This window comes from Gossypium hirsutum, chromosome D08, assembly GCF_007990345.1.
Source record: "Gossypium hirsutum isolate 1008001.06 chromosome D08, Gossypium_hirsutum_v2.1, whole genome shotgun sequence".
Taxonomy (NCBI): Eukaryota; Viridiplantae; Streptophyta; class Magnoliopsida; order Malvales; family Malvaceae; genus Gossypium; species Gossypium hirsutum.
Window position 1 is genome coordinate 29,018,317 of NC_053444.1, and position 24,582 is coordinate 29,042,898.

The window sequence follows — 24,582 nt, forward strand, 5'->3', positions numbered from 1 at the left end:
CCATGCGAAAATGGCTTATATATGTTTGAGCATAATGTTATAATCATTTGGTATGGATATGGTTATTGAGAGGTGTGGATATGCTTAACAAGGATTAGCCATGGGAATGGTTAATCACTATCATAATTTGTACTATTTATGCTAAAAGGGCTAGTTGAATCATGGAAACTATGAAATAGGTAAAGTCTACCTTAAAGGCAGATGCTGACAGCAGCAGTGATGTAGATTTGGAAAATCACTAAAAATAGTAGGAATGGAATTAAATAGTGAATAAATTATTTAAATGAACCTTGATGAATCCACCTTCATATGGAAGAAACTAAACGGTCATATGAGTGGTATGTTAAGAGATAATTAGGTTTTCGTGAAACAGGGCCAGAACAGTTTCTGGATTCCCTATTCCGACTTTGGAAATTCATTATAAATTAACCAGAGATAATTAGGAGTCATGACATATATGTATAGATTCCTCTCTGAGTCTAGTTTCTATAGAAACAAACGGAATCAGTATTGAAGCCCTGTACAGGGAGATATCCAAATTGTAATGCATGAAGGTCAGTGTAGTCGCACCCTGTAACAGGGGAGACTTTAACTAATAAACTGTACTAATTGGCCCGACCAAAAATTCTAGAAAACAATATGTAGATGGACATATGAGTCTAGTTTCAGGGAAAAATCACGAAACTGATTTTCGAGTTGTGAAACTCAAGATATGATTTTTAAGGTGACAGCGACACAGTTAGCCAGCTGTCTGGAAATTTTTAAAATGGACTGCGATAGTAAGCGAATTTAGTCTGTGAACCCCTCGTGTCCGACTCCGGCAACGGTCTCGGGTACGGGGCGTTACAATCATAATGTGGTGCACCATGGCAAATTGAATCGTTACTCCCTTGTGTTTAAAGGGAAGAAATTTACTCTGGCCTTTTTGGATCCAAAAGACGTACATAATGATCAACTCAATATGAAAATTTTTTACGAGGGGGTTATAGGGAAAAAAGATATAATTGAAAAGATAGAGAGAGAAGAGACCATTAGTGATAAAATTCAAAATACAACTGACCCAATGGTGAGTGAACCCTCTAATGGTAAAAACAAAGTGTGAAATTTATTTACAAAGTTTTCAACTCTAAGAGTTTTTTTCTTGTGCAAGATTTCTTTCTTGTGGTTTTTAGAAGTAGTTTTCTTCTCGATTTTCTTCAAAGAGTCATGGGAATCCATTCTTCACCCTTCAATTTGCCAAGAATTATTTATTGTAATGTTGATTAGAGCCATTAATTGAATTTGTTGAGATTTATATCTCAAAATGTTCAATTGGACATTTATCTTTCTATCCATCATAATCATCGATTTACTCAATCCATTTTCTACTTTTAAATTTCGTCTATCTATTTATTTTTATATTTTTATTTTCATTTGTTATTTGTTCTCAAATTTCTTCTTTTACTATTTTCGACTTCTTTATTACTAAATTTGTTTGTTTCTTTTTTTTCCAGATCAGATCCAAATTTTTCCTTTTCGAGTCGAACAACTTGAATTCGGTCCTTCTTCCGCTTCCTTCGTTCTTTCCCTATCACGACCCTAGGAAGTAATATAGGTAAATAGGCTGAAAGGGTAAGTCTACCGAGCACCTCATAAGTTATCCTGGTTTAAACTACGAGGTTGAAAGATAAGTAGGTTTTCACCGATTAATTAATCAGTTAAAAGTCGAAAGGTAATAATTTATTAGTTATTAGCTAATTCACTAAAACCCGAGTTTTGAAGTTAATTAAAAACACTAAAACAATTTAATCTTCTATCTGTTAATTGGGATTTCATCGTCTGTCAATTTTTTTAGTAATTTTATTTTATTTTATCACTTTAATTTTTATTCTTAATTATTGTTATATGATTTTCAGTGATTACTGTTTAAACCTGTTGTTGTAGAAGATAGTTTTAGATTTAGTCCATCCTCCCTAGGGTACGATCCTCGAAGTACTTCCTATACCCCACTGTACAAGACTATATTACAATTTGATCGGTATAATTGCGAACATTGCTGCTTTAAGTTAATATTTTTCTACTAGAGTATTTCTAGTCCAAGCGTTCGTACATTTGGTGGCGATCAATTTGTCAAAAAAATTAGTCTCAACACTATTTTTGGCAAATACTTAAGAAAATATAGCGTGTAGTAAACTCAAAAAGTTTCAATACTACTCTCTTCTTCTTCTTTTTTATTTTAAATACCCACAAGAGTTAAATACCCACAAGAGTTTCCTTGTAATATATTTCAAAATTTTGCTAACATTAATCGCACCATGCAACCCTAAATGATGGAAATTCAAGCATAGTACAAGAGAAGAGTTGCTCACATCTCACACATATTTTAGTCTTGTTATAGTAATGGAAATGAGTACGAATAAATCTGCCTAAAAGTCAAACATTTCAAGAGAAAAGTTGCTCACATCTCACGCATATTTTAGTATTCGTTGCAAAATTTTGTATCCCTTAGATTTTTGGGTTTTGTATTAGGGATTTTTTGAATTCGTTATAGATTTTATTACTCCATATAAATTTGTGAAAGCTTTAAAAATATATTATCTTTAACGGGTACCAAATACCCTAAATCAAATAGCAAAATTTCTTACGTATAAAAAAATTTTTAACCAAATAATAGATGATTTATCATGGATTCTAAAATAGTAACCAAATACCAATTTTCCTTTCAGGTACACAAATGCTGTTACCCATACCAACATCTTTAACATAATTCCATAACTTCTAACTAATACGAAACGTATACTAATATCTATATTGTTAGCAATATCTCTAACCAAATACTAAAATTTTTAGCAAAGACTTGGTTTTTTAACTGATAAAGTCATTTTCTTCTTCCCTCACCCGAATCTTCCAAAAAATTAATCCCACCACCTTTTTTGGGGGGGAAATACTTGTGAAAATATACCGTTTCTAAACTAAAAGAGTACTCTCTTTTTATTTCAAAATTTTGCTAGCACTAATATCTCACGACACAACTGAAAAAAGATGAAATCCAAGCATAGCAAAGGAGATGAGTATGAATAATGTGCCTTAGAAGTCAATAACCATATTCAAATAGATTTTGTTATTCAATGTAAATTTGTGAAAGCTCTAACAAAATACCATCATTTTTAAAGGGTAACAAAGTCTTTGACCAAATAAAAAAATTACTTACGGATACCAATCTCACAAAGCAAATAGCAATTATTTCTCACCAATACTAAAATACTAACCAAATACCAAGTTTCCTTTCAGTTACACAAATTTACACAAATATCGTTTTGCATACCAATATCTCTCATGTATATTTTGGTATTCGTTACAAAATTTTGTATCCTTTAAATCTTTAGATTTTGCAATAATGATTTTTGAATTGATTAATATATTTCAAATTTCCTAATGGTAGTCCAAAATATTGAATGGAGAAATTGATTATTAATTTTGCTTTTAGTTTGAGATTTCCATATAGCACTACAAATTTTGTTATGGATTTAAAAAAAAACTAATTTCTATTTAATTTATTTAAAACTTATATAAAATATTTAAATCCCAATTTTTAAAATATAAATTTAATTTTCTCTTTATTTTCAATTTTTAGAAGTCTATATAAAATTCTATATTTTTATATATTTTTATAATTATATTTAAATATACCAATTAAAATTTCAAAAACGGTTACCAACTTGATACAAAAATATTTAAAATAATTTTAAATTGTAATTTTAAAAATGTTTTAAAATATTTTTAAAAAAATAATTTAAACAATACTTTATATCTTATTTTTAATATGTTTTTAATATGCGCAGAAAATTCTATATATTTACAGTATAATTGTTCAAATTACAAAAACGATGGGAAACAAGAAATATTGTTATATGTTGAAAAGATTGTTGTATGTTAAATTTTTGTTAACAGTTAAAAAATCTTAATCTAATAGTGAGGATTCACGCACACCAAATTATCTAACCGCACGTAAACCTTTAGAAATATTACTATTAATCTATCAGTGGTTGAATATGTAAAAACTTTTTCCTAAATTTTTGTTTTGAGCTCAGAGCACCACCTCTAGACCAAAATCTCATGAATACTTAATGTCTAATTTCAAAAAAAAAATTATTATTATTTATTTATTTTTTATCTTTTTAACCTTTAAACTTGTATTATTTATCAAATCAAGTTATACTACGTTAATAATTAATTAATTTTTTAGATAGTAAAATTCAAAAAAAATTATAAATACTTTTTAAAAAAGTGTAAAAAAATATTTTTTTAATATTTTTTAAATTTTAAAAAATAATTTTTAAATATACTTTGACCATCTGTTTAGGGCGTCGTTGCTCTACTCTCTTCCAAAGCTGTTGCTTCGGCGTGAAAAAACACGTTATAAAACCGTTAACTTCTAGCGGATACTATTAAAATAAGAATTTGGACAAAAATTCTAAAAAATCAGATTATCTCTCTCTTCCCCTCTCTTTCGTATTCATATCCATGGCCACTGCCTCCGCCTCTGTAACCTCACCTCTCCTTCAAAAAATCAGCTTGACGGGCTTCTCCACTAGGACCCGACACGCGAGCAAACTCAAACTCAGTTTGCACCAATCATGTACTTTCGCGCCATTTTCACTCCTTTCACCGACAAAATCCTCAAGATTGAAGAACATCTCGAGTTTAGAATCCCGCGCTTACGTTACCGGTCCTCCGATAGTGAGCGAGTCCGACCCAAGGATAAACGGTTTGGAGACTAACACCGTTGGAGCTGAGCCACCGAAATTGATAAGCTGGAGGCTTCTATTGAGTCTTCTTTTCCAACATAAACTCAGAATCAGTGTTTCGGTCTTGGCTCTGGTTGGCGGCACCACCTGTACTCTTTCAATGCCTATATTTTCTGGTAAGGATTTTCTTTTAATTTTTAAGTTAAGAAGAAACAGGAGATGCTCACGCTATTTAATTAAGATTGAGGAAATGTACAGGACGATTCTTCGAAGTGCTCATAGGCGCCAGAAAGGAGCCGTTATGGAAGCTGCTTAGCAAAGTGGGGCTTTTATACTCATTGGAGCCGATTTTCACAGTTATATTTGTGGTAAATATGAATACCTTATGGGAGACAGTTATGTCAACACTTCGAGCTCAGATTTTTAGAAGAGTTCTGATTCAAAAGGTATGTATAACTTATGATTACTTTAAATCATCTTCTCAAGGGATTCGTAATTTAAATTGTAATAGTAGCAGTACTATCTTTTCTAATTGATTTTTTTTGTATGTTAATGCACAGGCGGAGTTTTTTGATCGATACAAGGTTTGGAAATAGTAAATTTAAGAAAGCTGTTTTATTTATTTATTTATTTTGTTAGATGCTGTCTTCTACATTTGCTTCTTACAGGTTGGTGAGCTCAGTGGTTTGCTGACATCTGATTTGGGATCTTTAAAAGATGTTGTAAGTGAGAACATTTCAAGGGATCGTGGATTCAGGGCACTTTCTGAGGCAAGCCACTATATACTAAAGTAAAAGTGAGCTAGATGTTGCCTAAAATTAAGCATGTAGTAGTTAGTATTATCTGACTCTGGTGGACGTAATTCTTCCGTCACTAATATTGCAGTTAAAAGTTCCTGGATTTCTAAATTTTAGCAGAATTTATATTAACCTTTGCATTTCCAGGAAATATTCATGTGTGATTTTGTAGAATGGATTATTTGTTATCTCACCTTTTGTTGATTGTTTAATGTTGTTGTAGGTTGTTGGGACGATTTGCATACTGTTTGCTCTGTCTCCTCAACTAGCCCCAATTCTAGGCCTTTTGATGCTTTTTGTGTCCGTTTCGGTTGGTAAATACATTCTCTTTACACATGTTTATGTTCAGTATGTTTATTCGTTGTTTGAATTTATTCTTTACCAAATAAGTGATACTTGTCTCATTTTGTTGCTGTCGAAGGTGGGGTTATCAATGGTTTTGAGAGTTTAATGTTGTAGTCTATTACAAGTTTAGCCTTTCTTTACTAAACAATTCTCCATTTGTCATGTTTCACAAATCTGAATATACACTTTTCTTAACCCTGTTTCCTCTGACACCACCTGAATTTCCTGTGTTAATAATTACCTCCCCCTTTGTGAAAAATGTGTCATACTGGACCTTCGGAGAACATGCCTTATAATTGAGCACATATTCGTTCACTGCACTCAGCGGTACTGGCATGCTGCACGGTTATAACTGAGAGACATAGTGGTTGGATCTAATACCAATTGATACAAACCTTTAGAGAACTGCACCCCAAAAGGTAGCTATTGAGCTTGGTACAAGAAAATTAATTACTTTTCTTTATGGGATCCTAGTCCATATCTTGATTGCAATTGGGCGCGCATCACATACATATGCTTGGTCATGTCTTTTTATCTGTTTTTGACGGTGATGGTTGATTCTTTCTAGCTATATACAAGCGATCAACTGTACCTGTATTTAAAGCTCATGGAATGGCCCAAGCTTCTATGTCCGACTGTGTAACAGAAACGTTTTCTGCAATTCGAACTGTATGTTCTTAAAATGCTCTGGCCTGCTACCTACTGATATGGATATCTACTGATAGAAAATTGATTTCCTTGAACTCCAAAATTGACAATTGCATCACTTGACATCCTTGTGTTACAATAAGAAAAATTCATGGTGAAAGCTTTGATGCAAGCTTGATGATTGAAATAATAACGTTGGTTGTCATAGGTAAGATCTTTTGGTGGGGAAAAACGTCAAATGTTAATGTTTGGTAGCCAGGTAAGATATTAGTCATTCGCTATTTTATGTATCTCTTAAGCTTTTATTGTCTTTACAAGCTTGGTTGAATGTTCTTTTGTGCACACAACGTATACTTTAAAGAGTTTTGGCAGGTTCTTGCATATCAGAGAAGTGGTATGAAGCTTGGCACTTTCAAATCCATAAATGAATCTTTGACTAGGGTTGCTGTTTATATTTCTTTACTGGCCTTATACTGCCTTGGAGGAAGCAAAGTGAAGGCGGTAAGCATTTTGACCTCGGGATGCCCTTTCTTTAAGGGTGTCTTGGTTGGGTGGAAAAGTAAAGGGATAGAAGGAGGGAGTGGAAAAGTGGAAGAAAATAAATTTTGACTGTGCCTGTAGCGAAAGAAAATAGGAGAGATTATCCTTTCTATCCTAATGCATAAAAACCAAGCTAGGAGGGAAAATGGAAAAGAAGTGTATCTTAGTTCAAAACTATTCATTTTTCAACAGTTTTATTTTCTTTCCTTTCATTTTTCAACTCAATCAAGCAATGGACAGAAATAAAATTATTTTTTCTTTCAATTTTTCCATCTTTCCTACCAAGCACACCTATGAAAAGAAAATTTTTATTTTCCATCTTTCTATCTTTCGTGTGCCTTCAACCATTTTCCTGAGCTTATCTCTCTCTCTCTCATTCATATATGCTGATTGCAGGGTGAACTGTCTGTTGGAACCGTGGCTTCATTCATAGGATACACTTTCACTTTAACCTTTGCCGTGAGTCCCTTTTCTCTCTGCACTCACTTATTTATACCTTTTGATACGTGCTATCTAATGTAATTCTCATACAGGTGCAAGGGCTGGTTAATACATTTGGAGACCTTCGAGGAACTTTTGCTGCTGTTGAGAGGATTAACTCTGTTATATCTGGAGCAGAAATAGATGAAGCACTTGCTTATGGTCTGGAAAAAGATATCCAGAAGAAAGAAGATGATGAAAATATCAAATTGTTCATCTCCAATGGTGCTTTTGGGAAAAGTCAACAATTAGATTCACATTACATGTCAGCACTGAAATCAACAAGTGATGTGGGAAGATTAGCTTGGTCAGGCGGTGTTGCTCTGGAAGGTAATTGACTTCGAACTGCTTAATTTCAAGGCACTCTTGTATTTTTGAAGGACTTGTTTCTTCTTATTAGCCTTAAGCTTAAGCTATTTGCCTTCCACATGATAAATTCTATTCTAACTTTTTTAAGTAAAATGAGGAAGTATCATACATGTGATCATAATTTCTCTTTTGCAACAAAATTTATCGAAACTGTTAAGCTTGTCTAAATCACTGCAGATAAATATAATCTTGGAACAGTGATCAAAGATACATGCATATCATGTTGCACAAACTAATGTACCTGCTTGTGCTGCAGATGTACACTTTTCTTATCCTTTAAGGCCCGATGTGGAAATTCTTAATGGTCTTAATTTGACTCTAAAATGTGGAACTGTGACTGCCCTAGTGGGTTCAAGTGGTTCTGGCAAAAGCACAATAGTACAACTATTGGCACGCTTTTATGAGGTTTGCAAGAAATTGTACTTGTTGGTTTATCTTTCTCTTGTCAAAGCGTAGTGTGATCTAACATATTACTGCAAACAAATTTACATTTTGTTCTTGCAGCCAACCAGAGGTCGTATAACTGTTTCTGGAGAGGATGTTCGGACATTTGACAAGAGTGAATGGGCCCGAGTTGTTTCAATAGTGAATCAAGTATAATTTAACTATTTGGGAATAAATAATTATTTAGTTCTTACACATGAAAGCATGGTTCTCCTTGAGTAAAACATTCCTGCCTTCTGAACCCCTGCATGATTAATCAATTGACCTGTTCTACTTGCTGTATAGGCTGACCATTCAACTTGTTCATAGAATAATTCCTCTTCTGGTTAGAAAGCAAAGCTTTGAATTGTATGTTTAGTATTATGACTGTTTCCGATTCAGTTTACTGAAAGGAAATATGACAAGTTTTGTTGGAATCCCTATAATTAAGGATAGAAATCTGATGGTATTGGAATCCCTATAATTAAGGATAGAAATCTGTTGTGATCTCTTGTAAATAGAAACTAATCTCAGTTACTGATTCTTAGGAAATTAGGATATCAATTACTGATTCTTAGGGATTAGGATTTATTTCCTTTAAAATGATTATTTTTCTCTTTATAAAGCTGTAAACTAAAGCAGTAGCAATATAACAGAATTTTTCCTCTGAGTGTTTTTACATGGCATCAGGGCTATAGGATTCATTCGATCCTATTTTTTTCTCTAAATTCCCTTACTAAAAATTTCTGTGGTTTAGTCCTCCAATGGGTGATATCAATGAGAATTTCTCTGAAACTGAGACATCACAAATAACTCAGAATATCAATCAGGGAATCACTCGAGGTGAAATTAATTCCTCCCTTATAATCACCAATCATCGGCTAAATGGGAAGAACTTCTTGCAATGGTCTCAATCGGTTCTTATGGTGATTCGTGGTCGTGGCAAATTAGGGTACATCAATGGAGAAATCCCACGACCAACCATGGCTGATCCTACTTATGCCACTTGGGAACTCAACAATTCAATTGTAATGGCTTGGCTAATCAATTCGATGGAAGGCCATATAAGCCGCACCTATCTTTTTTTCAAAACTGCAAAAGACATGTGGGATGCAGTCAAAGAAAACTACTCAGATCTTGGAAACGCCTCCCAAGTATTTGAAATCAAGCTTAAGTTAAAGGACATCCGACAAGGAACACTCGAGGTAACTCACTACTATAACAATTTGAAAATTTTGTGGCAAGAACTGGATATGTATTATGAGGCAGATTGGGGTGAAGGCTTAGAACACAACAGGTTTATGGTCCATCTCAACAATGAACGTCTTTATGAGTTTTTAGCAGGACTGAACCGTGAGTTAGATGAGGTCCGTGGCCGAATTCTGGGTAGATCACCTCTTCCAACGATCGGTGAAGCATTTGCAGAAGTTAGAAGAGAAGAAAAGCGTCGTCTTGTCATGATGGGAGATTCAAAGGAACCTAAACCTATGACTCCAATTTCTAATCGTCCTACTGAAACCTCTGCTCTCATCTCCAAAGGTCCACAGCCACAAAAACAACGTGCTGGAAATGATTCTGGATCAACAAGACCATGGTGTAGTCACTGCAATCGTGTTGGTCATACAAAAGAAAAATGCTTCAAACTCTATGGCTATCCTGAAAAAAAACAGAAGGATAATAAGACTGCCATGTTATCCTCCACTACTGCTGATGATGTTCTTGATGTTCGCTTAACCAAAACACAGCTTGAGACTCTCCATAAGATACTTGGTACTCCCACTACTCATGGATCTCTAGCAACTCAAGGTACTGCCCTCAACATTGCTTTTGAATCTAATAATCAATCTCCTTGGATACTCGATTCGGGCGCCTCTGATCACACGACAGGTGACTCCACGTTGTTTCACACCTACACTCCTTGTCATAACAAATCCCAAATCTGCATAGCTGACGGTTCTTACTCACCTGTGGCTGGAATAGGAGAAGTACAAATGACAGAGAATTTTTCTCTCGATAAAGTCCTACATGTTCCAAACTTGTCCTGTAATTTACTTTCAATTAGTAAACTTACTAAGGATGAAAAAGTTCTTGCTGAATTTTCTGCAATTGGTTGTGTGATACAGGAACAGAAATCGGGGAGGATGATTGGCACTGCTAAAGTTGATGATAGACTATATATTTGGAATAAAAACAGTACACAAGGGGGATTGGCTCTATCCACTGCAAAAGAGGACACTATTATGTTATGGCACCGTAGGTTAGGACATCCAAACTTTGTGTATTTGAAAAAACATCTTCCGCTGTTATTTCGAAATAAAAGTATTAATTCCTTGAAGTGTGAAATTTGCCAATTATCTAAACATACCCGTGTGCCATACCCATTAAAACCACATATTCAGTCCCAACCTTTTTCGTTAATCCATAGTGACCTATGGGGAGCCAGCCGAGTGAAAAATATTACAGGGGCTAGATGGTTTATAGCATTCATTGATGATCATACTAGGGTCTGTTGGGTCTATCTACTCAAAGAAAAATCTGAAACACTCAAAGTATTCCAAAATTTTCACTCAATGGTTCGAACCCAATTCAACTCTACCATACATACCCTCCGTACTGACAATGGGAGAGAATACTTCAACTCTGTCTTAAGTCCATACCTTTCTGACCAAGGCATTATACACCATAGCTCTTGTCCTGACACTCCTCAACAAAACGGGATCTCTGAGAGGAAAAATCGTCATCTTCTTGATGTGGCTCGAGCCATAATGTTCACTATAAATGTTCCAAAATACTTGTGGGGAGAAGCTGTCCTTACTGCCTGCTATCTCATAAACCGAATGCCATCAAAGATCCTCAATTTCCAAACACCTCTAAATACTCTTTTAAAGGCCTTCCCTCTATTTCATGTCCCTAATCTTCCAGCCAAAATATTCGGCTGTAAAGCTTTTGTCCATAACCATCAACCAAATCAATCCAAACTTGATCCTCGAGCCCACACCTGTATCTTCATTGGATATTCCCCTACACAAAAAGGCTATAAGTGTTACTCACCAACATTGCGCCGAATGTTTGTCTCTCGAGATGTTACCTTCTTTGGAAATGAACCATACTTTGCAGCATCTCATCTTCAGGGGGAGATTTTTAATGAAGATGAGACCCTTAATACTCTCCTCATTATACCGCCTGATCCTACTACTACTATCCCAGATTTAGTTGTTTCCCCTATACAGCAAGAATTTAACACCGTCCTTCCCAATGACAATACCTCCACCGAAGTACAACAGCCACTTGGTCAAGGAAAACAGCAAATACAGGTTTACTCCCGACGGAATCGTTCTCCTGAAACTGATACAGCAGTGCCAATTACATCTCCAACCGAGGACTGTTCTGAAGCAGAAGTCCCACCTCCGTCACCATCCATCTATCTTCCAATTGCAGTTCGAAAGGGTACAAGGAGCTGCACTCAACATCCTATTTCTCGGTTTGTATCCTATGGAAATTTATCTAAGTCTTACAAAGCTTTTGTGACTAATGTTGATTCTGTAAAAATTCCAAAAAATATAGAAGAGGCTCTTGAATCAGTTGAGTGGAGACGAGCCGTGATGGAAGAAATGAAGGCCCTCAAAAACAATGAAACATGGGAAGTCTCGGATCTGCCTAAAGGGAAAAAAACCGTAGGGTGCAAATGGACTTTCACTACGAAATTTAAACCCGATGGCCGTATTGACCGATACAAAGCTCGACTTGTGGCTAAGGGATTCACCCAAACTTATGGTCTCGACTACAACGAGACGTTTGCACCGGTTGCCAAGCTAAACACCGTTCGGGTCCTGCTATCTCTTGCTGCCAACCTTGATTGGCACTTGACTCAATTGGATGTAAAAAATGCTTTTCTCAACGGGGAATTAAATGAGGAGGTGTATATGGATTTCCCACCAGGGTTTGAAGAAAACAAGGACCAAGTGTGTAAGTTGAAGAAGTCCTTGTATGGGCTGAAACAATCTCCACGAGCGTGGTTCAGCCGATTTGCAAAAGCTATGACTAGCAGAAATTACATTCAAGGACAGGCAGACCACACCATGTTCTACAAGCACTCGAAAGAGGGTAAATGCTGCATCCTTATCGTTTATGTTGACGATATAATAATAACAGGAAATGACTCGAGCGAAATTTTGAGATTGAAAGAATTTCTTGATACAGAGTTTGAACTTAAAGACTTGGGGAGTCTTAAATATTTTCTTGGTATGGAGGTAGCAAGGTCGAAAAAAGGTATCTTCATTTCCCAAAGGAAATATGTTCTTGATCTACTGTCGGAAGTTGGTTTGATGGGTAGCAAACCAGCCGAAACTCCTATGGAGTTTAACCTCAAATTGGGAACTAATGAGGATGGAGAAGAAATCGACAGGGGGAGATATCAACGTCTAGTAGGAAGGCTCATCTACCTATCTCACACCCGTCCAGACATAGCCTTCAGTGTGAGTGTTATTAGCCAGTATATGCATGCCCCGAGGGAGAAGCACCTGGAAGCTGCATATAGAATACTAAGATACCTAAAAGGAACTCCTGGTAAAGGCCTGTACTTCAAGAAGACTATCAACCGAAGCGTGGAAGTCTACACTGATGCAGACTGGGCAGGTTCTGTTAATGATAGACGCTCTACAAGCGGCTATTGTAGTTATGTTTGGGGTAATCTCGTGACGTGGAGGAGCAAAAAACAATCTGTGGTAGCACGCAGCAGTGCAGAGGCAGAGTATCGAGCACTATCTTATGGTATATGCGAACGAGTTTGGATACAAAGACTTATGGGAGAACTAAAAGTGCCTTTTACCAGACCTATGAAGATGTACTGTGACAACCAGGCTGCTGTCAGCATAGCACATAATCCTGTGCATCATGATCGGACCAAACATGTGGAAATAGATCGTCACTTTATAAAAGAAAAAGTACACTCAGGAGAAGTATGCATCATCTACCTACCTACTAGACAACAAGTTGCAGGCATGTTAACCAAAAGTTTGAACAGAAACATGTTTGAAGAACTTAGTGGCAAGCTGGGTTTGATTAACATCTACACTCCAACTTGAGGGGGAGTGTTGGAATCCCTATAATTAAGGATAGAAATTTGATGGTATTGGAATCCCTATAATTAAGGATAGAAATCTGTTGTGATCTCTTGTAAATAGAAACTAATCTCAGTTACTGATTCTTAGGAAATTAGGATATCAATTACTGATTCTTAGGGATTAGGATTTATTTCCTTTAAAATGATTATTTTTCTCTTTATAAAGCTGTAAACTAAAGCAGTAGCAATATAACAGAATTTTTCCTCTGAGTGTTTTTACAAGTTTATACCAATCAGAATAGACAATTTAGTCCAGGCTGCTACCCATGATTATATATACATATATGATATATTTAATGCAGTGGTGCGTTTCTTTAGATGCAAAAGTTTACAGAAGCATCTTATTCAAAACTAGCATCATTAATGTTTTACCTCTGTTGAATTTTGTTGTTAATTAGGTGCACTGGATTCATAGCATTTTCTTGCTGGATTACCGTAGCAGGCTTTGTAGGTTAAGGAATAGGTTGGATTTGGTGGATTAAGCTTGGATGTAATATAAAACTTATATAACTGTAAACAAGTTGTGCTGATTATTCTTAAAGGAATTTCTTTATGAGACATTTTATTGTGGCATTTCTCAATGTTAATATGGATAAAATGACACAGGAACCTGTTCTCTTTTCTGTCTCTGTTGGAGAAAATATTGCATATGGGCTTCCAGATGATACTGTATCCAAGGACGACATTATTAAGGCTGCCAAAGCTGCAAATGCTCACGAATTTATAATTTCTCTTCCACAGGTTCGTTGATTCAATCTATGCAGCTGTTCTCTTATTTTGCAAGCAATTTTATTTTCTTCTAAGTTTTGTTGATTGAAAGGGCTATGACACACTGGTTGGTGAGCGTGGAGGCTTGCTGAGTGGAGGGCAGAGGCAGGTACTGTACTAAGAGGTTATCTAGACATGCATGGTGCTAGTCCATGCTTAAGATTATTTACATGTGTGGTTGTATGCATGAATGAGAGGAAAGGGTGAAAGCACTGATCGATTCTTATTTTTTCTTCTTCAGAGAATTGCAATAGCGAGAGCTCTTCTCAAGAATGCTCCAATCCTGATCCTCGATGAGGTAATATTTTCATTTGCCTTGTGCATTTGTACATTCTTGCCATGCTGGTCATTCTCACCGTGACAGAAGACATGAAACTAGAGCATTACATGCTATGCCAGGCCTGTATGTCTCTTAGTGAAGGCTTTCTTAATTATTTTTTGACATATTATGGAACTCGATTTCCATTTAGCAAGCATAAAATAAATGCATGCCATTTCAATATTTTGTTGTTGCAGGCAACAAGTGCTTTGGATGCCGTTAGTGAGCGCCTGGTACAGGATGCTTTGAATCATCTAATGGAAGGCAGAACAACATTAGTGATTGCTCATAGATTAAGCACAGTTCAGAATGCCCATCAAATTGCTCTTTGCTCAAATGGCCAGATAACAGAACTTGGGTCCCATTTGGAATTGCTTGCTAGGAAGGGGCAATATGCTTCTTTAGTTGACACCCAAAGGCTGGCGTTTGAATAATATTGAATTCCTTAGATACTATTTCCAGAACGAAGACCAAGCAAAATAGGAAGATCTTGTCTAAACTAGTGGAATAACATAAAAAAAAAAAAGGGGAGTCTCAGTTATGGAGACTGTAGGACAAGAGTTGGCAAAGTTCAATTGGCAAGACCTTTTGATAGCTGTTTTATTTTTATTTTATTTTGTACTGTGTTTGTCGTAAGAGCAGGCGGCAGTGGTGGGAATCAGTTGCATTAAAGAGATAATAGCAAGTCATAGTAGGAACTATTGTTGTAACAAAGATGATATAATACTCTATTCACCCGTATCGAATAAACTTATAGGTTTCTTATTATTATTCGAGCCCTTGGTTGGCTAGAAAAGTGAGGGATAAAAAGAGGGAGTGAAAAGTGAAAAAAGAATTTTTTAAATGTGCTTGGTTGAGAAGAAAAGTTAAAAAGGAAAGAAAATACGAGAGATGACTATTTTTTATCTTAATCTTAATATATAAAAATCAATCGTTTCAACTGGGAATAATGTGAGGAGAAAAAATGAGAGACATTGTTAGTTCAAAATTATAAATTTTTCAATTGTTTTATATTCTTTTTACCAAGTAAAGAATGAAAAGAAAAATTGTATTTTCTTAATGAAAAGAAAAATGTATTTCCTTTTCATTTTTTTAGTTTTCTACCCTTTCAATTTTTTATTTTTTATATTTTCTTTTCACCCGACCAAGCAAACCCTAAATAAAAGGTTTGGAAATAAACATTCTATAGGATTGGGGTTTAGTCTAATCAACAAACAAGGGGAATTTTCAAGTAACAAGAAACAAAATGAATAGCACTGTTATAGGGGTGTTCAAACGGTTGGTTCGGTTATTAATAGAACCAAACTACCATTAACCGAATTATTCGAACTGTATAATCCTTTAATCACTAACTGAATTGAAATTTTTTTAAAAAAATTAACCAAACCAAAATATTTCGATTAATACGGTCGGATAATTGAATTAATCGAAATTTATATATATATTTATTAAAACAAGTATAAAACATATTTAAAAAATACATTGAAATTAATCAAAATATATGTTCTTGTCTTGAAAGTTAACTGAATTAACCGAAAATTTATGTCTTGAAACATTATAGAAGTCTTGAAATTAACATATAATATTAATTATTAAGTTCGGTTAATTATCCGATTTTTAACCAAATTAACTGATAACTAAAATTTAAAAAAACTATTAATCGACCTCCGACCGAACTAAGTTTGACCATTGACCGATTAATCGAATTAGATCAGTTCGAACGGTTAATTCGATTTTAACTGAAATTTGAACACCCTTACACTGTTATGTACAAAAAGTTCCATGCTTTCAAAAACTAGATAAGATGATAACAACAGTAAGTTGGAAGATAAAAGAAAAGAATTCATGAGAAATCATCAATGGGGGTCAACAAATGTTCAAACTACCTCCATCAGCAATAGTGATGCTTTGTAGATGCTCCCAATAGAAAATTGAACAGAGTTTAGTTAAGAATTTATGGTCGAGCTACTAAAGCAAATGCAATGAAAGATTCCCAATTAATACACTTTGAAAACCATCGTTTGGTAGCAAATTGTTTTGATCGATGTTAAAACAAGTGTTGCAATAATATGCAAATAATTCTTTTTGAATGATATAATAAATGTTACAATAGCAGTTACGATAGTTTAACAAAATAGCTAAGAACAGTAAACCATAAGTAAAGGAGACTAAGACTATTTTTTCTTTTTGATAGCACATTTATGTTTAAGAGACCTTGCGTACAAAAAGGAATCCACCATACAATTCCACAATATAGCAAATGATTTCAACCAATCTACTTAACCTCACGAATAATTGTAGCTTCACTATCGTATAACCGCATGCACTCAGTTTCTAATCAAACATATTTTAAGGGTTTAATCACTCTCGAAAAAGTAATAATAACACGAAAAATATGGACTCGCTATGTCTTTCATCAATGAACTAATTTGTGTTCTTCACTCCTTGCATTGTGCGTTGAACATGGAGGACTTGATAGCTTTTTTATAGGAAAATAAAATGAATTATCATATCTCTAATTTTTATGTAATCATCTTAAAAATGTAATCTCCTCAATTTTTGAGCAATATTTTCTTCATGTCTTTAACTATCTTTTTTGACATAGTAGCTCATAAGAGAAATCATATGATCTTTGATCAAAGTGTTGGGTTGATAGAGGGTTGCACGCGGACCAAGATCGAGTTGCCAAGTCACGGGAAACTCCTACGAAAGCTCTAAACGAACAGATCTGAAAATTAAAACAAAGAACAAGATTAAACTAATCAGATCTAAAATTAAATCCCCAAATTCAATTAAATGAGCAGCAAGGAACAAAGAACGAATGAATAAATGTCTTCGGAATTCAAGGAGATGAAATCGAACTCCAATAGTGAAACCCCACAAGCCGAATCTGCCTAAGAACAAACCGACAAGAAAAACCCCCAATTCCAGCAACTTAATTTCCCCAAAATCAAAATGTATTAATCGACAAGAAACCTAGGATTTAGGGATTTTGATTCGAAAACTTTACTGCCCAAAAGTAGACCGATTAAATGGAAGGATCTTGGAGTTAAACAAAGTTGAATCACAAGCAAGAACAACAAAAAGATTAGATAATGAATCGGCACAAGTAGGAATAAAGAAACAAATCGAAACAGTAAGAAATAAAGAAAATTCCTAAGAACCCTTGAATTCCCGAAAGAATTCACAAATTCCTTCAAACGGCTCTAATCTCCCCTCCAAAGAATATCGATGGCAAGAAGAAGGTTGAAGATGGCTCCCACAATCCAAAGATTGTTAAAACAACTTCTAAAGAAAACTCAAGAGAGAAATCTTGGAGAAAACTCAAAGAAAATTCTGATCTCTCAAATCTGAAATTTAAGAATGAATCTAAGTGTTATGTACAAGGGGTGGCCGGCCATGCCTTTAAATAGGCCTCAAGTAATCCTAATCTAACAAGTAACTAATAAAATTAAACCTAATTAATAGAATAAATAAAGGAAAATTCGGCCAAGCATATATATGGGCTGTTTTTAGGCCGAATTTTACATGTATGTTCCTAAAGCTTAAAAAATTAAATTAAACAATTAAAATGTTTATAAATTGGGCCCTTTGACATTTTGGCCTGATTTTCAACTAAGTATGAAGGAATTTCTTGATTGGGCTGGAATTTGGTTATTGGGCCTCGCCTTCAAAAATTTGGGCTCGTGATCCATCTCCTACTGAAATTGGGTCGTTGATGCTCGTAATGGAGATCCAATGCGCTTTGGCTGCAAGATTCGGTTTCTTGGACCAAGATTTCCAAGATTTGAAATCTTGATTTTCTTGATTCTTGAAATCGCTCCAAACAGCAAAATTGGGCCAAGATTCGGTTTCTTGACTTTCTTGAAAACAAGAAAGTGAATCTTAATTTTTTTGATTTGAGCCCATCACCTTCTTGAGCTTGGGTTGGGCCTTTGTGACTCGTATCATTCCCCCCTTCCTCAAAAAGATTCGTCCTCGAATCTAAAAAATCAAATGAACTCGACTTTCCTCTATCGAACGGGACTAATGGCAATTGAGTCCACTGAAAAGAATAGCCATGAGATAGTAAATAGCAACGGAAACAAGCTTGTAGTCCAATAATAAGCATAACAGAACAGGTATAACGCATGTGAATGGACAGATTCAGATTACCATGCAAACAATCTAATTTACTCGCCACTACCTCGTCAAATATTCGAAACAAAGATGGACATGTTTTAAGGCATTCAGTTGTCTCAAATTGTTCCCACAAACCATGAATAAATTGCGAGTAATAAATCAAATGGTAAACATAATCGTCACAAGTAGGTATTTGAAAAGATTCACATGGTTCACAGAGTTGCATAATCATACCATGCATTAATCGACGGTCTATAGATTCACTCACACATGCATTATCAAAAACAAGAATTTTTTTATCAACCATCAAAACAGATAGATCATCAATAAATAAAATAGGACAGTCAAGCACGTTTCGATCTAAATGTTCATCAACACGATCTTTATCACTATCCGAGGAGTACAAAAGTGTTTCAAAGGTTTCAAGCATCGTACCTTGATAAGCAGAAGAATAAGGGTCGATTATACCTTTTTCTTTTAAAACAAACCTTCGCTCATCAGGGGCATAGTGTATTCGAAGCTCCGTTGTTGAGTTAACCTTTGTCAAATGGAACTCAAACTTCATGTACAACCACATAAACTGTTTAAGGCACGAATATAAATTGAAAACAAACTTGGCAAATTTCGTTACCTTATTCACCATAACAGATTTGCACAAATTCGAGGATTTTACATAAGGCAAATCAATAGAATAACAACTCACGCTTCCTTTCGTAATGACTTTATCACCCACAATCGAAGAATAACAATTAATTGGATCAAAATGAAGGGATCTTTTAAGAACTAAGTCACCAAAAGTTTTATCAATAATTTTCAAATCTGCACGGGACTCAGTTGCTAAAAATTCCTTACCTCGCTTACCTTCAGGCTCATGTAGTGTGATTTTATCTTCAACCTTGCCTATGTTGATCGTATGAAAGCGTCTTTCATCGGAAAGGTATTGAAGTTGAAAGTTATCTTTCGTATGTGGCCAATGGAAGTGTTCTATCCCATGTAAAGGTGGTAAACCTTTAGGGGTCTTACTAAAAACATCCTCATAATCCTGCAAAAAACATTGAAACACACTAGGCAAATTTTCGTTAATGTTAGATAAAGATAAATAGTTTTGCCTAAACCTCACAGGGATACAAGGCTGTTTATTGAGTAGGGCTCTCCGCACATCTTCTTTTGTTGCCATCAAATTTTTCACTCTCATTTTACCACTTGCAGATTCACTCACCTTTGGGCTATTTAGATTTTGACTTTTTTCACTACTAGCCTTTTTTCTCTCTGTCTTTTGTATTTGTCCTTTCTCCCTTACCCCCTCACAAAATTTCATCATTTTTAATTGATCCTTATATACATCATTGGGATCTAAAGGAGCAAAAGTGAATTTTCGGCCTTTAAACACAAGAGAGTACCTATTGAGCTTGCCTTGGTGTGTAGCATCACGATCAAATTGCCAAGGTCGTCCAAGGAGCAAGTGTGTCGCATGCATTGGGACCACATCACACCATACCTCATCCTCGTAATTCCCGAGCTTAAAAGTGATTAATGACTGTTTTGTAACTTTAACTTCTGAGCATTTATTAAGCCACTGAAGGTGATATGGCTTAGGGTGCTCGATACAAGGTAACTTTAAGGAATCCACCAAATAACTGCTAACTAGATTCGAACAACTCCCACTATCAATAATAAGTGAACATAAGTTGCCTTTTATAAAACACCTAGAATGGAAAATATTGGTCCTTTGGTTATCAAAATCGTCTCCCATTTGGCTATTAAGGGTTCGGCGGACTACCATCTTATTTTTTTCCTCTTTTGTTTTTTAAATACCTACAAAATAAAAACTCAACACTCAAAAATAAAAGTTAGCAAACCTCACCGTTAGTCACTCAAAAAGAAAATTCAAATTCTCAATGAGGTAGAATTCAATCTTGTGAATTCTTTATCAGAGTTTATATCAACCAATTAGAGAGTATGAACCAAACTACCAAAGAATCCTAATTTGCACTAGGATGCCAAAAAATGACGAGACACCAATTGATTCGTGTTGCACCGAGGAAGAATTATGCACACGTTTAAATCCTACTAACACAAGAAACAAGAAGGTGTTAGATATTGTAAAGGAAAAATAAAGGCAAACAAATGAAAACCTACAGCTAAGAATCAATAAAAATTGCTGAAAACAAAAAACCCGAAAAACTGCGGAGTAACTTGACAACTTCGTTCGAGGTGTTCCCGATCTCAAAAAATCATGAAATTAAATCTGGAATGTCCTCAAATATTGAATTTTTGATCTGGAAAGTTTGGGCACCAAATTCAACCCGCTGAATCTTTTTTAAAATTTTTATTGAATTTCATATTTTTTTATTTTTTTGACTGATTTTTTTGCGGGATTAATTTTTTTATATTCTATCACAGTGCCACAAATATGTATGTAAAATTTCAGATCAATCGGACAACGTTTACCCAATCAAATGAATTTTTTTCGAACAATTTTTCTGGGTAAAACTGCTGTTTTTGCTTTAAAAAATTGAGATCAGTTTAGAAATCAACCAAGAACACCCAAAACGCCCAAAATCTAATACCAAATGATAGAGGGTTGCACGCGGACCAAGATCGAGTTGCCAAGTCACGGGAAACTCCTACGAAAGCTCTAAACAAACAGATTTGAAAATTAAAACAAAGAACAAGATTAAACTAATCAGATCTGAAATTAAATCCCCAAATTCAATTAAATGAGCAGCAAGGAACAAAGAACGAATGAATAAATGTCTTTGGAGTTCAAGGAGATGAAATCGAACTCCAATAGTGAAACCCCACAAGCCGAATCTGCCCAAGAACAAACCGACAAGAAAAACCCCAAATTCCAGCAACTTGATTTCCCCAAAATCAGAATGTATTAATCGACAAGAACCCTAGGATTTAGGGATTTTGATTCGAAAACTTTACTGCCCAAAAGTAGACCGATTAAATGGAAGGATCTTGGAGTTAAACAAAGCTGAATCACAAGCAAGAACAGCAAAAAGATTAGATAATGAATCGGCACAAGTAGGAATAAAGAAACAAATCGAAACAGCAAGAAATAAAGAAAAGTCCTAAGAACCCTTGAATTCCCGAAAGAATTCACAAATTCCTTCAAACGGCTCTAATCTCCCCTCCAAAGAATATCGATGGCAAGAAGAAGGTTGAAGATGGCTCCCACAATCCAAAGATTGTTAAAACAACTTCTAAAGAAAACTCAAGAGAGAAATCTTGGAGAAAACTCAAAGAAAATTCTGATCTCTCAAATCTGAAATTTAAGAATGAATCTAAGTGTTATGTACAAGGGGTGGCCGACCATGCCTTTAAATAGGCCTCAAGTAATCCTAATCTAACAAGTAACTAATAAAATTAAACCTAATTAATAGAATAAATAAAGGAAAATTCGGCCAAGCATATATATGGGCTGTTTTTGGGCCGAATTTTACATGTATGTTCCTAAAGCTTAAAAAATTAAATTAAACAATTAAAATGTTTATAAATTGGGACCTTTGACATTTTGGCCTGATTTTCAACTAAGTATGAAGGAATTTCTTGATTGGGCTAGAATTTGGTTATTGGGCCTCGCCTTCAAGAATTTGGGCTCGTGATCCATCTCCTACCAAAATTGGGTCGTTGATGCTCGTAATGGAGATCCAATGCGCTTTGGCTGCAAGATTCGGTTTCTTGGACCAAGATTTCCAAGATTTGAAATCTTGATTCTTGAAATTGCTCCTAACAGCAAAATTGGGCCAAGATTCGGTTTCTTGACTTTCTTAAAAACAAGAAAGTGAATCTTGATTTTCTTGATTTGAGCTCATCACCTTCTTGAGCTTGGGTTGGGCCTTTGTGACTTGTATCATGGGTTTTTGCTAAGCATTCATCAAATTAGTTTTCGTAGACCGTCAAGCCAAAGCAGCTTGGCCTCCAAATATGTCCTCTAGTTTGTCAATCATTGTCTTGGTAGAATCACAACTTTCCAGTTGTTTTTGCAAGGTACTCATCACGCTTGCCAATATGTAGCAATGAGTTATCTCGTCAAATTCCTTCCAATAATTATTTGCCTTAGTTTTGTCAGCCAGAGGACATTTATTATCACGAACCAACTTATGGTTATCATAACTTAGGACAATGCTAATATTTCCTTTTCAATCCTCATAGTTATTTCCGTTCAATTTATTCTCAATAAGAATATTAATTAAGGGAGTGGGTGTCATTTCAAATTGGAATATAAGCGCTCGTCCATTAATTATCTTTGTATTAAAGCAAATATTCAAAAGATTTTGCAACATATGTAATGCATTTAATTTGATGTATACATCTTGCATTAAAACTTTGTAAATCTATTGTAATGGTAATTCACACACCTATTAGATTAAGTAACTATGGGGTAACTTTAACCAACTAGTAGGAACATGGGTTTTCATCCATTAATATGTGAATCCAAACACAATAGATCATACACATATTTATATGGTCATTATTCTAACTTACGTAGAATTTTGTGGGAAGTTACTTAACTAGAATAATCTTGAGCGTAAAACCATCAACTCAACACCCATAAAAAATGTGCTCTAATATGAGTCATTATGTAACACCCCTATACCTGATCCGACCATGGGAACTCGATATAGGAATATTACATTTGGTTTCAAAGCAATGTTGGCTAAACACTAATTCATTTGAATAATTAACAATAAAATTTTTAACTTATACAACTTGAAATTATCATTACGGGTGTTCAGGTACATTATCAATTAACTGGTTGTGTTTGAAAATGTAATAAATATGATTATCACTTAAAACAGGGGCAAGTACCAGCACTAAATCATAAGGTATTAGTACCTAAAACAAGGTATTTGTACCCCTGACAAGCACCGATACTAAAATCAACTTCTGGAATCAAAAACTTTAAAAAATCTAGTGTAAGTATCGATACCAGGCTTTAGGTACCATTACCAAGGTGTGGTATTGACACCAAATTGGCATTTTGTTTTCAAAATCTTGAAATCAAGCTTCAAGTATTGATACCTTGAGTTAATTTAGTCAAAAAAAATTTGAAAATTTGCTAAAACCCCTTACAAAGTTATAAAACCAAACCAACAACTTAAAATCATTTTAAAATAGCCCAAAACATTCCAACATGACCCCAATTATCCATAATTCAAAACACATTTATTTTCACAAGCATCAAACTCGAGGACTCTAACTTTAAACATACTATAATTTTATATAAATTCAACTTAAGTAAAGTTCACAAAATTAGCGATTTAGTCCCTTCTACTAGAATCTAATTAATAAGCCTATCTACATGGCGTAGTATCGACAAAATATAAAACCATACTTTTAATCAAGCTTGGAGATGTGATGGGACAATTAAGTCTCGGACCACTTCTAGATTCTTTTTCGACTTCAACCTACGCGTTAAGCTAAAATAGCTTAGTAAGTACTGCAAGAATTAAATCGTAAACTACATTTCATATTTGAATTTAATATATATACTCGTAATGTTAATTATGTTTATTCAAATTACTCTTACTAGTTCACATTTCTTTCACAAGGCCCAAAGTAAACTAATTAGAACAATTAGGAACATATGGAATAGAATTGAACATCGTTGAAGCAAATAACAGAGCACCACCGAAGCGAATAACAGAACACTGCCAAATAGAATAAACAATAAGCGCGCAATATATTCCTTAATGGCATGCCATTTATATCCTAATGATTCATATTCGTCTACTTGGGCTCAACATCAATTATACAAACTTTCAATTTTTACATCTTTATCACACACATATAATAATCTTAATACATATAACTGACTTTACCATTTTATTCTCATTCACATTCTTGTACCGTAATTTACTATCTTTATAATTTAATCCTTTATATTACTACTACATATACATCTAAGAT

General features: G+C 34.7%; 1 protein-coding gene across 3 annotated transcripts; it reads left to right on the forward strand.

The window, feature by feature from the left end:
- The first annotated feature begins 4,427 nt into the window (after nucleotides 1-4,427).
- Nucleotides 4,428-15,306, forward strand: LOC107917974 (ABC transporter B family member 28). Of its 3 annotated transcripts, none has more exons than XR_005917103.1 (16): nucleotides 4,428-4,903; nucleotides 4,986-5,173; nucleotides 5,288-5,311; nucleotides 5,396-5,497; nucleotides 5,748-5,838; nucleotides 6,438-6,538; nucleotides 6,726-6,776; nucleotides 6,890-7,018; nucleotides 7,454-7,516; nucleotides 7,591-7,867; nucleotides 8,163-8,311; nucleotides 8,411-8,500; nucleotides 13,850-13,914; nucleotides 14,058-14,192; nucleotides 14,272-14,328; nucleotides 14,461-14,521. XR_005917103.1 is itself a non-coding variant. In XM_016847436.2 (16 exons), exons 1-16 carry the CDS (start codon nucleotides 4,504-4,506, stop codon nucleotides 14,970-14,972), a joined length of 2,151 nt encoding a protein of 716 aa, XP_016702925.2. In that variant the 5' UTR covers nucleotides 4,431-4,503; the 3' UTR covers nucleotides 14,973-15,306. The 3 variants fall into 3 exon arrangements, 2 of the variants coding, with proteins under 2 accessions (XP_016702925.2, XP_016702941.2); XM_016847436.2 differs by lacking the exon at nucleotides 13,850-13,914 and adding an exon at nucleotides 14,736-15,306 and having other exon boundaries at nucleotides 4,431-4,903; nucleotides 14,461-14,517; XM_016847452.2 differs by lacking the exon at nucleotides 13,850-13,914 and adding an exon at nucleotides 14,736-15,306 and having other exon boundaries at nucleotides 4,772-4,903; nucleotides 4,969-5,173; nucleotides 14,461-14,517.
- The last annotated feature ends 9,276 nt before the right edge of the window (nucleotides 15,307-24,582 follow it).

Bases quoted from the DNA above. Each gene is read 5' to 3' on its own strand.
- LOC107917974 (XM_016847436.2), top strand. From the start codon at position 4,504: ATGGCCACTGCCTCCGCCTCTGTAACCTCACCTCTCCTTCAAAAAATC. The intron at 7,868-8,162 runs GTAATTGACTTC...CTTGTGCTGCAG, and splicing joins AGGCGGTGTTGCTCTGGAAG to ATGTACACTTTTCTTATCCT. The intron at 14,329-14,460 runs GTACTGTACTAA...TTTCTTCTTCAG, and splicing joins TGAGTGGAGGGCAGAGGCAG to AGAATTGCAATAGCGAGAGC.